The 13539-nt window shown below is 41.9% G+C and overlaps 1 protein-coding gene across 6 annotated transcripts in view; it reads right to left on the reverse strand.

The window, feature by feature from the left end:
* Positions 1-13539, reverse strand: part of atp8a1 (ATPase phospholipid transporting 8A1) — a 94290-nt gene that overhangs the window by 35894 nt on the left and 44857 nt on the right. For all 6 annotated transcript variants that reach the window (XR_013771966.1, XR_013771967.1, XM_079268222.1 and 3 more), the window contains 8 exons: positions 13221-13326; positions 11486-11568; positions 10105-10154; positions 9693-9762; positions 8657-8741; positions 7749-7888; positions 5706-5844; positions 3363-3427 (listed from right to left, as the gene is read on the reverse strand). Coding sequence is in view for 4 of the 6 variants with exons in the window: in XM_079268222.1 (XP_079124348.1) it covers positions 3363-3427; positions 5706-5844; positions 7749-7888; positions 8657-8741; positions 9693-9762; positions 10105-10154; positions 11486-11568; positions 13221-13326 (738 nt within the window). In the remaining 2 variants the exon portion in view is untranslated. The remainder of the gene's footprint in view (positions 1-3362; positions 3428-5705; positions 5845-7748; positions 7889-8656; positions 8742-9692; positions 9763-10104; positions 10155-11485; positions 11569-13220; positions 13327-13539) is intronic.

Raw genomic sequence — 13539 nt, forward strand, 5'->3', positions numbered from 1 at the left:
ATCTATGAAAAACAGATTTATAATGTATGTAAAGTAAATTCAGATATTTTACAGATGACAGAACACTATAATGATTGAGTATAAGAAAACAAATATGTATAAAACTTCGGTGCTTTCACACAGAAATAATTGCAGATGTTATTTTACTTCATCACATCTTTTTTTCGAAAATTTTCCAAAGAAATTTCTGAGTTTAAAAGTTGCTATGATATGTTTTATGAATAAAAATAAACTGTCCTTGAATGTTTTTTAGTTGTAACACTTTTTCATTTGCACATGAGGACTTACTAATCTAAAGGATGAGATGCATGGAGAACAAGCGTGATGGATATAGAACCACAGTAAGATCCCCCTCCTGTAATCTTCTATAAGATTTAATGTTTCATCTACTGTAGTCGGGACATTCAAGAAAAGTCTTCCTCCGTTTGTATGATGCATTTTTGAAGTCCAACAATGAAACACCATTTGTGCATTCAATTGAATTCACTACTTGTGTCACTACATTTATTATGTTTCTCATGCTTATAAAACCCAGACCACGGCTATTAGGTGATAACACAGACGGGTTCTGAGAATGGATCCTGTTTGCTTATACAGCTATGATGATGAGTGACGATGAAAAGCCTTAAATATGAGACTGACGAGAGGATTTACTGTCCTGGTACAAGGACATGTGGACTGGACGGATGGAGTGGTGAGATCATCATTGTGTTCATCAATCAATCATCTTCCCCACATATGGTGAAGCCATTAGGAAATAACACCAATTTCTGTGTGTAACCATTTTCTGAGGTATGTAATACATGTATATTTTCAATTTTTTTTAAAAAGTAAAAAAAAGATGGTATTACTACAAAAAAAACTTGGCATAGAAATTCTTGCAATAAAATAATATCCTTAATGGTGGTGCGGTAGAGTTGTACAGGTGCAAACGGTTAAATGGAAGACAGACCTAACTTGGCGGATACAATGCAATGACATAATGCAAGGTATGAAACATAATGTGTCATGCAGATGCTCAAACAGCTGTAATCGTTATAAAATGGTGGCCGTAAGCGGTGCTGACGGAGGGAGGGGTCCGGCCCGGTGTTGAGGTCAGATATGTCTCAGCAGTCAGATTGTACCAGGGGGACCAGGCAGCGTTCGCTTGGCATAACAAAACTCTGAAACCCCAGCTTAAAGGAAATATTTGGAGAAAGGGGCTTTACGTTTCACAACGCGAGAGGAGGAGAGTGAGAGACACGCAGAGAAAGAGATGATGGATTAACAGAGGAGAGAAACTGAGCAAGAGGATACAAGCAGAAAGCAGCTGCGAGGACTTAACCATCTCTGATGGGGGTCTGTAAAACAGCATGAGGTGGTGAGCAGTGGGCAGGCGTGTGTGTGTGTGTGTGTGTGAGAGACACAGGTCAGGTCGTGATTTCTGTATTTCACTTTGTATAAGCCAGTATACAGTGTGGGAGAAAGAATTCACTCTGTTTGGGGCAGAACCTCTTCATCACATAAGCAAAGTTGACCATTTCCCCCCTGATTTCCACTGAGGAATTTTAGCGCTAATGCCACATGTCTCCTCCTAAAGCCTCTTTGTTATGGCTATAATGACCAGTTTAGCCTATGTGACGAGCTAGTGTTTGGCTTTGGAATTGGTATGTGCGGTCCATTCACAAATCCACAAGAGCTTCCCATAAAGACTGAGCTGTATTGTTGATATAGACCCTTGAGTGATACAGCCAACAGGACGTGACACTCGTGATGTGGAATCTGGACGTTTGTATGGATGTAATGTCATCATTTGTCTTATAGACCTGGACCCACCCACAAAGGGGACCTTACAGCTCAGTTAGAAGTGTGTGGACTCATGCTTTTCTGTCACTTTAATGACCGGCAGCTGACTGAGAGGACACCTAAGAGTGTGTTTGCGTTATAAATCATGACTTTCCCATCCAACTTTCCCTTGGACTTATATATTGTTGATTTTCTGATCTGTTTTTTCAGCGTTTTTTGTCAAAAATACAGACGAATAACCTTTTCTATACAAAAATGAAAATAATAAACCTCTTCTATCTGTGACTGTGCTTAATAAAGATGAATATACTGATGCTCAATCAGCGCGGTTAGCTCTTCACATGATTAAACACACGACTGGAAGACAAAGCTGCTCAAAATGACCTAATCCTACCTTTGAGACCAAGTTTCACTTCAGGAATTTTACTTCTAGTAAGATTTAGTACAGAGGATGTCGAAAACTTTGTCCTCACTTTGATGAGACATGCTCCAATTACTCTCTTTCGCAGCACAAGAGCGCTCAGAGCTACCAGCCCTGCCGCCTGGTCCTCCGCTCACTGGGCCTCCTCTTTCTTTGGTGGAGAGGTTTCTCCCTTTGCGTTTTAACAAACTGCCTTATGTAAGCATCTGTTCAACCACAGGGGAATGAGAGCTGACATTTCAAAGCGCCGGTCCGCGTGCTTTATGAATGCACCGACCCCAAATTTCTACCTCGACTTCATTTATCACGCTTAACGACCGGCTGACAGAGTGAAGGCCGTCCGTCACCACCCCCCACACCCCCTCCCTCACCCACCTCCTCTCACCATTCCTTCATTCCTGTCCGACAGACTAAAACCCAGTCGGGTTTCTCCTCCATCTCTGGCCTCCTCTGCTTAGCTTTCTCCTGCAGGAAGTGCAGGGACTTGCCCTTTTCAATCTCAGAAACAACAGACAAGGCTCTCCTGCCGGGGGGGTCAACAGACTTCTCTGCAGGGTGTCTTAAAGATGTTCAAGGCAGATTTGTGACGTGTGGTGGCTCTGAGTGTTGGAAGGCTCCCTGTGGCTTCAACCTTTCAGCTTCAAGAGTATTCTTCACAGGGATTGGGTGATGACATCATGGGATTGTTATACTCAAGGATGTCATCATGATGTCATATATTTACCCTCAAAATCAAAACAACAGAACTACTAAAAGTAAATTCTAATTCAACATTAATAAATGATAGATTACATTTATTATTTGTATCGATTTATTAGTCTTGACCTCGAATGCATCTTTGATCTTCTATGATTTGCAGAGAATGTACAAAGGGGACATGGGAATTACTGTCGATACATACTGTATCAATGAAGTGTGTTTGTATGATAATCAGATGTTCTGAAAATACTGGAAGATGCATGCATGCACGTCTTTACAAGGACATGTGGATTGGAAATTGATTGAACGACGACCCAAAAAAAAAAAGAGTTGCGTGTCTATTAGAAAAACAAACAGTCCGAGTACAACATTTTGAGCTGCATGTTCTTTGGTGAGTTTTTTGAATTCTGTATGCAAGGAAGTTAATTTGTGGAGAAGCAAAATGCACAATACTCACATCAAGAGTGTCTTCATTGATCACGAGCAGACCCATGTTCTTGGTCAGTAGTTTGCAGGAATGTCCTACAAAAAAAACAAAAAACGAAATGATACATTTGATGCAAATTTAGAAATTTGACTTGAAAAGACTGGAAAGTAAGCACGTCGGTAGGAAGGAAATACTTAAATGAATTCTAATACAACATCAAACTGTAGTTTACTTTAGATTCAATAACCCCCTTTAGCTTGACAATTTATGTGCTTAGGGCTCAAACACACAATAACAAACACACACACACACACACACACAGATTAAAACAAAACATTTTAAGAAAAGAAGAAAACAAACAAGGGGCACACAGTACAATATGTGGCAACATTCTAAGGGACACCAATTAAAATGTTACAGCTCAGAGCCTGTGTCTCGGGACATGACTAATGAGTTTGGTTTACAAGAGTTTGTCAGTTTCCTGTTTTAACAGGCAGTTACAACTCTGAGTTACCAAACATGGTTCTCTGGGGAGCGTTCCCCGCAGCTCTTGGCTGGGACAGATGCTCTGGGTCACCAGCAAGGTGGTAGAGGGAGCGTCCCGTTGGGGAAAACAGAAATGTTGAAAACCGTGGCTGTATGAAAAGGCTGCCATCTGTGGCATAACCACATGGATATTTGTGGGCTTCAACACTTTGCCTCATGCAAGGGGCCTTGCATGAGGAAATGAGAGGGTTTCACCTCCCGAGTCAAAACCAAACACGGTTGGGGTCTGGGTCTGGCAGATTGTTCTCTTAAGTGCAAAGGTCCAAAAATTTGCCAATGTGAGGAGAATGTCTCCCCATCTCAACACTGTCCCTACTCCCTTCCCCCTTGTCAGTTCCTGCCACAGCCCTTCCGCTTAATGTGTTTACCTTCAGCTCATTTGGCTGCGGCCAAACTGCCCTTTTTTTATTTCACCAGAGAAAGTTGGATTCCTGGCCTTTCTCCATCTCAGGCGGAACTAAACACTGCTCCCACAGGACTCGAGGAATGTGTAACCGGGACACTGGAGTCACGGTTATCTCAATTGTTGCAACAGGAGCAACAATTAAAGGAAAGACACAATGTTTGGCTCCAGAGGGAACTCTAGATTTTGGGAGGAAGAAAGAATGGGGACATGATAATACTGACTGTAAAAGGTGAAGTTGGGAAGGTATACTTTCTGTGGACAGATAAAGGGTTGTGTGTCTCTCTGCTCCTTGTTTATGTGCTTCTCATCTGCAATACTTTTTGGGTGGTTCAGGCCACCTTGAAACGCCCAAATGTGACGGGCCAAATTAATCAGTCAAATGTGGCACAACTTGCACAATTAACTCTGGCAATGGGGATCGTCTTTCAGAGAGGAAAACAGTAAAAAAAAAACAAAGTCAATATTGAGCAGAGATTTTACAGAGCAACATAGTTAAACGGCGGTCCTGTAAAAATACTTCTAGTGAGCGTGTGCTTCTGCGGAGCTCCCTCACATCTGGGCCCGGTGGGCACAAAGGGCTGATTCAGTCAGGCCACAGTGGTAGGTAGAGCCACAAACGGAGGTACTTTTCATATCTATTTTTCTGGGTTCCGTGTTTAAATGTAGGCTGTATTCAAGGTAGATCCGCTTGTAGTATTATGTACAATTAAGGAAACTGAACTGGATCTAGTGGACCAGACATTTTCACTCATTCACCTCTCTGCTCACATCTGCGAGGCTAAAACCTCTGGGGGAACCAGATACCTGAGAGCTGCCTCCTTGTGTACATATGCAATGTTATTTATTTCACGTCAGCGCAGTGTGCTCATACATCATCTGGCATTCTGCGACAGATGCTTTCGCTAGATACGTGTGACAGAGAAGCATTCAGCTTGTCAGTTGTTTGTCTTGCTTTGGTGAAGAACGACCACAGGACTGACTGGGGCACCTGTAAGAGGCTGGCGTGCAATTTATCACAACGCAGATCAGGTTCACCAGTGACTTTCCACTTGGTTTGATACCGAGAGCTCAAGCAGGGCTTGTCTGGGTGCACAAATATTAATGGGAGTATGTGGATGCAGGCAGTCTTTAATGCTAATACTTTTACATTAAAGGGGCACACCACCAATTTTACACATGAAGTAGTTTACTGATCACAAGGACTACATCTTTGTTTGCCTTTGAGACTGTTTTACCGGCAGGAGGTGTGGAGTTTGACAAAAGTGGGCATTTAGGAGGCAGGAGGGGTCTAATGATCATGCAATTGAGTTGTATTATGGGACATGTAGGCTCCAGTGTTTTTGGAGCATACTAGAGACTGAAAAAGATCCAGATATCTTGGCCCCTTGTGAGTCTCCTAACTTTGCACGTCTGACTCTTACCAATGTTAATGGCGGTTTCCTGTTTGTCCCCCGTCAGGATCCAGATCTTGATGTCCGCTTTCATCAAAGTCTCAATGGTCTCAGGCACCTTATCCTGGAGCTTGTCCTCTATCGCTGTGGCCCCGAGCAGCTGCAGGTTCTACACCAGACAAGAGGAAAAGACAGAAAACTATTTCTATGTATATATATAAAAAATAAAAAAAAACAGTCAGCAAGTGGTGGTCGCAACAGAGGAAGGCCTTTAAAGCGTCATGTGTCAGAGAAACATGTGGGCCGGGATTGTGTCACTCACTCAGACGTGTTTTTCCCTTCATCAGCTGCTCTCGTTTATCACCCAGAAAAACCACAGCAGGCTTGAGAGGTTTTGGACTCGTCACTGTGTGTGTGTCTGTGTGTGTGTGTGAGAAATCACCCAGACTACTGCGGGTGTTGTTCCCAGGAACCTTGGTGGTTGTTTGGGGCTGGTTGTGAACTCATATGGTACCGTCACAGGGCCAACGATTTGACAAGACCCAGGGTTGATTGGCGACAGGAGGCAGCAGCAGAGGAAAGGCAGGGGAAGCTCTTTAAGTTGTGACCTGAGCCTTGCTGCCTATACATCTGTAGCTCCGTCCTCTAATCATCTTTTTTACCACACAGCACGGGAAACTGCCTGGGGAAGAACATGAGTACAGCTGATGAGTCCTCATTTGCCGGTTTCATGTGGAATTGTTTTGTTGTTCCTGTTGTTAAAGACACTCTTTGTGGATTATGATACAAGAACCTCTTGGATCAGGGTTTCAACCCCTAAGCCAGGGTGGGACCATAACACCAGTGGATAGCCAAACGCCGGTAGAGGGTCTGTTCACCTCTGAAATCACCAGACGCTGTGGAGAGTCAGTACTTTCCTACTCTGCCCCTGATGTTAAGGAGAAGTTATGACTTTGCCAAATGAGGAGACTAGCAGTTTACATCTGTTGCATTTAACACTGGCCTCCCGATGGTCTTTAGTAGTAGTCGGTTGAGCTGAAGTGCAAATAGAACAGAAATAATGGATCCAAGCTTAAACCAATCAGTAAAGTTCATAAAAAAACGTTTCCGTCAACAACTGGAACATTTTACTTCACATGTACGCACTCTGGAACATACTGTAGTAATATGAGAGTAGGAAACTCTGTTAAAGGATGATTCAGGGAATATCATAATCTCACCAATGAATGGAAACCATCAATTATCATTCAGAGTAGCAAGCAATGGAAGGATTAGGTATCAAAGAAGTACAATAGCTTCTCAATTCAGAACGCAATAAGAAAGGAATTAATGTTTTTTTATCACTATCTAGCTCCTATCAAGGCTGAATAATATGTTTATCACATCTTAACATGTTCTTCCACAATAATCACACACTGGAGCATTTTGTTTGTGAGGTGATGAAGGAGTAACTTCAGATGACTGACTTCACACAGTGTTGGAATGCCTCCGTCTTTGAAGTTTCCCTGCAACTCCGTTGTGCCCCCGTGTGGCGTTACGGTGAGCATTTCTTAACATGGGTGGCCCTGAGCAGCAACGAAGCCCAAAACCTTGACAGCGTCGGTGCCACACTCTGCCCATTAAGCAATGCACATTACGTTTTTTCCCCTCTGAAAGCTTTTATGTTTATTTCATGATTTATTGCCTCCATTTGTTTTGGGCAGCCATGAAGAACACGCCAAGTGGTTGATTTACGACTGTGGCTTCCTGTGTTTGACTAACGTTTCCACATAGACCAACCTCACAGAAAACCAATTATACCTGCTCGTGAAACCTCAAATCTCTCACACAAACACTTTTTTTTTTTTTACTTTCCCAGGTGTAATCACAATGACCCCATTAGTTACACAGGAGGCCTTGAGTTTATGCCCAGGCAGATTTTTCTGCAAAGAATCGACGCCTATCAAAAAAAAACGGATAAAGAAAGATTGCCTCTCACTTGCATTTCACAATGAAATATGTGATGGCAGGACTAGTTTAGGGAACATAACAGGAAGTCATGGCATCAGGAACTGAAAACACACAAAGACAAACCTTCTCTATCAGTTCATAGCTCTCCTCCAGTTTCAGGGATCTGTTCTGCAGGGAAGTGGAGGCTCTGTGGTGGATCTCCAGCCACTGCTGATAGGACGACTCACTGACGTCTGTCACTGCAAAGCACAGGGTGCGAAGGCCTGGAAGAGGAAAACAGCATCAACACCTGGGTCAAAACATTGACATTTTAAAGGGGTAGTTCAGATTTTCTCCAAGTTTGGAGAGGCAGACAGGACTAGCAAAGGACACACTGACTATGGATAAGTACCTCATAAGACCCCACAAAAAAAAAAATATATATATATATATATATATATATATATATATATATGCCTTTTATTCTAAGCCAGATAAATACGTGGATTTTATCAGTAATTGTGTTTTTAGTTGGAACTCCAAAGATCTGAATAGAATTACTTAGACTTATCGGCGTTATATGTTCAATGCAAATGATATTCAAGAAAGATCAAATACGTTGTTATTAATAGTTCATTATTCCTGTCTGAAGGATCAAGGATGTTATATTTCTCTCACGCCTCTCCAAAGACCTTCACAATCTGTCCCTAATGCTATATTTAGCCGACATCAAATATTCCAAATGACATCATTTTGCTGGTGTCTCACAAGGGGGCAGTATGAACTTAGAGGAGAGTCTCTGGTGCAGCTTCTTTTAGCTCCACTGCATTCGATTAAAAATACTTCAACATACTCTTATTCGGATTTAATGTTCTTCAAGTAGTGACGCATGAGGTTAAGCCCTAAGGGAAAGAAAACTACTTCTTCTGCTGCAGCTTATGATGATCAAGTGGTGATAATGACCAGACAGAAATGCTGCAAGCCCTTAAATTTGAAGCATCCTAAGAGAGGTTTTTCTGTTGGCAGACAGGGGGCGATGTTTGTCCACTCACCCTCAGTAGCAAACTGTTCCAGGTGCTTCAATGTGATCTCTTTGTACCTCGAGCTGTCCGCCAAGCGGTCATAGATCACCGTGTCCTGAAGGGAGACAAACACGCATTGGTTATTGATACCCAGAGTGGAAAAATAAGGAACCTCCTGGACTTGAGCTACTGCACAAATGGGTGTTCTCAGGTCAGATCCAGCCCTTTCGGTTTTCTGTTGTTTGTGTTTCAGTACATAACTGTTTATACTGACATAATCATACGCTTAAAAAGCAGTTACTTACAGGGGAATTAATAAATCCACTACAATTGTATCTGGATCCGGTAACGGATAAATTATTCTGCGATTAATGTGTTTTAATAACATTAAAAAGCCCAATCATTTAAGAGTTTAGCATCAAACTAAAATCGAACATTAGTGCAAATCCTACTGATTACTTTTTGTGCATTTAACAAATGTTCTTGTTGAAATCTCAACTTAAAACTTAAAAATCAACCATAAGCACAAAAACTGCATCGAGAAAATTCGGAAAACGACAGCATTCGTTTGGTATTCATCTTGTTTTTGAGGTCTTTGTGAAGCACTTTGGTGCAAAACCTCTTTGGTTTTAAAGTGCGATATAAATAAAACAATCCATCAAGTGTATCCAACAAAAACATTCTGAGTGACTCATTGTGTAAAAATATTATAGCCTTCGGCTTTGAAAAGCCCTACTAGGCTAACTCATAGCAGAATCTAGAGCAACATGTTCCCCAATCACTAAAATTGCAACAAAAATGATCATTTTCTACTGAATGTACTTATGTAACTGTGGAATGAGGCTGGTTTGGTAGCCGACTGCCTTCCTGTGAAATATAATCTTTGTCTAACCTTTATTTTGCGGAGATACATGTGTGAATTATGGCGATCTCGCTTTACACTGCTGCTCATTGAAAACAATTCCCGACAAGAGCGAGAGGCAATAAAGGGAGGAGAGTGTTCAACACTTGTGTGTGTGTGGCGATGAGCTGTCATGCGTTGCCATGGAGAGAGACAGACACTCACCGCTCCTTTGCAGTAGAGGCGGATCTTCCCAGATGGGGTGCGCATGATGACCGACATCCTCTTCCTCGTGCTGTGAGAGAAAAGGGAACGAAAGAGAGAGGAAGGTGGAATCAGGAGAGAAAGCAAGTCAGAGGAATCCAATTACAAGGTGGTAGTACAGCCAAATGATCACATACTGTTTGGGCTAAAAGTAGAAATCACAGTGGTGGCTAACAAGACATCACACCTCGGTTACACAATTATGAGTACACTTCATTCGGGACACAGGAAGATGATGAACTCTGATATCATACAATTCTTTTGAGGGTCACAGAGTAAATACCATATTTCATGGACACCTATTGCCAACAAACTACGACACTTTTACACATAATAACTAATGAAAAGAATAATGCTGTTATCAGCAGTTTACCTTGTAAACTCCAGCACATGAAGTAGTTCGTATCTCTCCTCTGTTCCAGGCTGAAACCAAAGAGACAGACACGTTAACTTACTCCAAAAGGAGACATGGTGGAGACCAGTCGTCTTCGGAGAGACAACTTAACTTGAGCAGCACAAGCCACCCGACTCAAATCAGCCTTCATTTCACTTTAAATGTGTTGATCAGTTGCCAGCATTGAGCTGGTGGAGGGAGAAGTACAAGGCAAAATTAAATGAACTTCCTTAATGGTTGAGACCGCGAGGTACAAGACAGAGTGATTAAATAGGCCTTCTAAAGCTCTCGGCATCTAACAAAGGTTAAGACAAACGTTTTGGAGACAAGATGTTCCCGGCAGAGGAAAACATAATTTGAAAATGGTTTTGGCCTTTCTGCCGCCGCCTCCTTGAGTGCAATCATCAGGTTAGCCAATTAAAGGGACAACGGGATGAGTGACCTGAGCTTAGAGAGGATACACTGCATCAGCTCTGGATGTAAAGGCTGAGCTCTCTTTGCCATTATGCATATCACTTTTAATCCAAGGACTGCCAAATACAGACAAATAGTCAATTATTTACTTCAGTCACTGCGAAAGATATTCTACAGATTGTGGAGACACCACAACTTCATCGCAAAATGAATCAGGATGTGCAGCGTGGTTAAAGGACAAGCTCGACATCACTCTCTTTTCTCTACAGTATACATGCATGACTCTGCGCATGCCCGGTCACTTAACATTAAAAATGCTTATGTATAGTTTTCTTATTCTTATTTCTCTATTGACCTCTTATTATTTATTTCTTCATCTCTCTTGAGATCTTATTATTTTATAATGGTACAATCCTCAAAACAAATATAATAAATCTGAACTATTTATACTGCTTCAACAAATGTATTCCCCCTGTGGGGATCAATAAAGGTTTATCTTATCTTATGTCATGTCGATGGAGCCAGGAGTCTGTTAGCATGGCTTCACATAAAGAAACAGCTATAGCCTGGGTCTGTCCTAAAGTAACAAACTGCCACAACCTCAAAGCAAAATAATTAAAACTTTATGACTTGGTTCAATCCGTTCTAAAGTGTAAGTGTAAAAACAACAATTCAGTGTTGTTCTTGGTCTAACTGAGGGAAGCAGCTGCCGGCTGTAGCTTCATAGTTTTTGTACAGACGTGAGAGTGGCATCGATCTGATCATCTAACTCTCGGCAAGAGAGAAAATAAGCGTATTTCCAAACTTTTCAACCATTCCTTTGATGAATAAACATAAAAAAGGTCAAAACTCTTGCAGCGTACCAGTAATGTGTAGTTGTGTAGTGAATCTAATTAATCAGTACAATAGCTTGCATGCCTTTCGTGAAACGTCTTGTCCAGCTTACCATTTGCACAATGACGCTGTCTGGGGTTCTACCAGAAAACACAAAGCCAAGAGTCTGTGCTGCTCTCACCAGAGCTCCTTCATCTGGACAGCAAGAAAACAACAACAAAGTGTTACAGATACACACTGATACAAAACAGTGCCGTCTCAACAACACCTGGAACTCGAACCTGACATCCGTGATAAGAAATCATGTTCACATTATGTGCATGAAACGAGTTCATCGACACATTTTCACAATGCGGGCAGTGACTGAGCGCTATGGATCAGGTAGCTGATGCTACAGCTTGTATGAGGATGCTGCAGGGCGAGAAAAAGCTCTCAGCTTGTTTTTTTACAGTTCACTTAACTACCCTTCTCTTTGCAGCTGTTCCCCGCTTTGCTTCAAACCCCAAAGCGCCAAAGGACCATGATTGCTTTTAAGCAATCAGGCAAAAAAAAAAAAAAAGGTCATCTCTCTTATCAAGAGCAAAATGTGAGCTGAAAAGCAGCAGTATTGCCCTGTACAGTTATTATAAAAACACTTTTAGCAAATCAATATGTGTTCATCATGAGTGCATTTATTGTTTCTGTATTGAACTGAATATAGGGAGTTAGCCTGTTTTACTTCTGCGCTTACAAACATACATAACCGAGTCCTGAAACATCAGGGCACACCTCATTTACTCAGCTTAGTATTTGTTAATATACTGAACGGCTTGTCAATCAATTTGGCAACAACATAAGCGTGTGCGTTATTCATTTTTTCCCCATGAGTGCTACTTATTAGTTTACATTTGAATCACAGCGTTGAGCCTTTAAGCTTCGTGACATTTTCAGGGTTCATTAGGATGGTTCCTTATTTTCAGGAAATGTACACAGTGCTGCTGGGGCAACCGCAGTGTCTAAGGGGGTAGGCCATTGTGCAAATGCCTTAAGCTGCAGTCATTCTTGTAAAATACAAAAAGGCACCAAATTTTGGGAGTTTCAGGAGTTCATTTTTCTTTTCATCTAATGGCACTGATTTGTTGATTGGTGGGTGCCTCATCAGGGATCATAGTGAGGCTCAAAATATCAAAGTGGCATACGCCCCGCATTCTGCAAACAGGATGTTTCATTTTCGAATATAATTCCTGGCTCTTTCCTGCACTGATGATTATATAAATGTCTTTATGAAATACTGCTACCTGGAGGCTGTAGGGATGTGTTCCAGCTGCAAAGACACAGAGGTAAACTAGATGGAAGATTAAATATCTAAGGGCACAACCTCGCTGATCGAAAGCACCTGGGACCAGGTCCAGGCAGTGTCACCCGCAGCTGCAGCACTTGCAAATTCATTTTCAGCTCAACTTGTGCCACCGAGCAGCAAAAAAAACACAGCAGTTTGGAATTGCAGATAAACCATCTACAGGCAAGGAAAGCAACCGATTCTGCAGAGTTGATACTTGTGCCACCTTGAAGGCAATGAGCGTTGCAAGTGTAAGCGACAAGCCCTTTTGCTGATGTGCTTCCAAAATATCTAGTCTTGATCATGAGCTCCTAAAGATTCACGACGGATGACTTGTTTGCCATCCTGATTTCATTAATGTTTTTTGTTTTTCTCTTTTGAGCCCAGTTAGACAAAGTCTGCGCAATAAAAAAGGTCGCAAATTATACTGCGTGCACACACATCATATACGATGGAATAATACCAGGGCAGCATACTGTAAATGCAGAATCGGTATTCCACTCGCTGTGTTGATGAAGGTGTAATTTACCTGGAGATGCAGCCTGGTAGGTTATTTCTCCGTCTATGCGCTCAGGGACTGCAGTGTGACAGATGGCCATCATGGTCATGAAGTCCAGGATGACAGCAGCTGTAGGCTACAGAAAGTAGAAAAGGGCACTTTTGATTTCTCATGTTCTTCAATAAAACAGACAACGAAACAGAAACAAAACAACTAGAAAGACATCGATGATACTGAAGGAAGAGAAGAGCAAAGACGGAGAGTGCACAGTTTGACTGACTCAGAGATGACAAACACAGCCTGCTACGACAGACAGTTACTGCGTGTGTTGAGTGTGCAGCCATATTTA

The sequence above is a fragment of the Melanostigma gelatinosum genome (assembly GCF_949748355.1).
Source record: "Melanostigma gelatinosum genome assembly, chromosome: 5".
NCBI lineage: Eukaryota > Metazoa > Chordata > Actinopteri > Perciformes > Zoarcidae > Melanostigma > Melanostigma gelatinosum.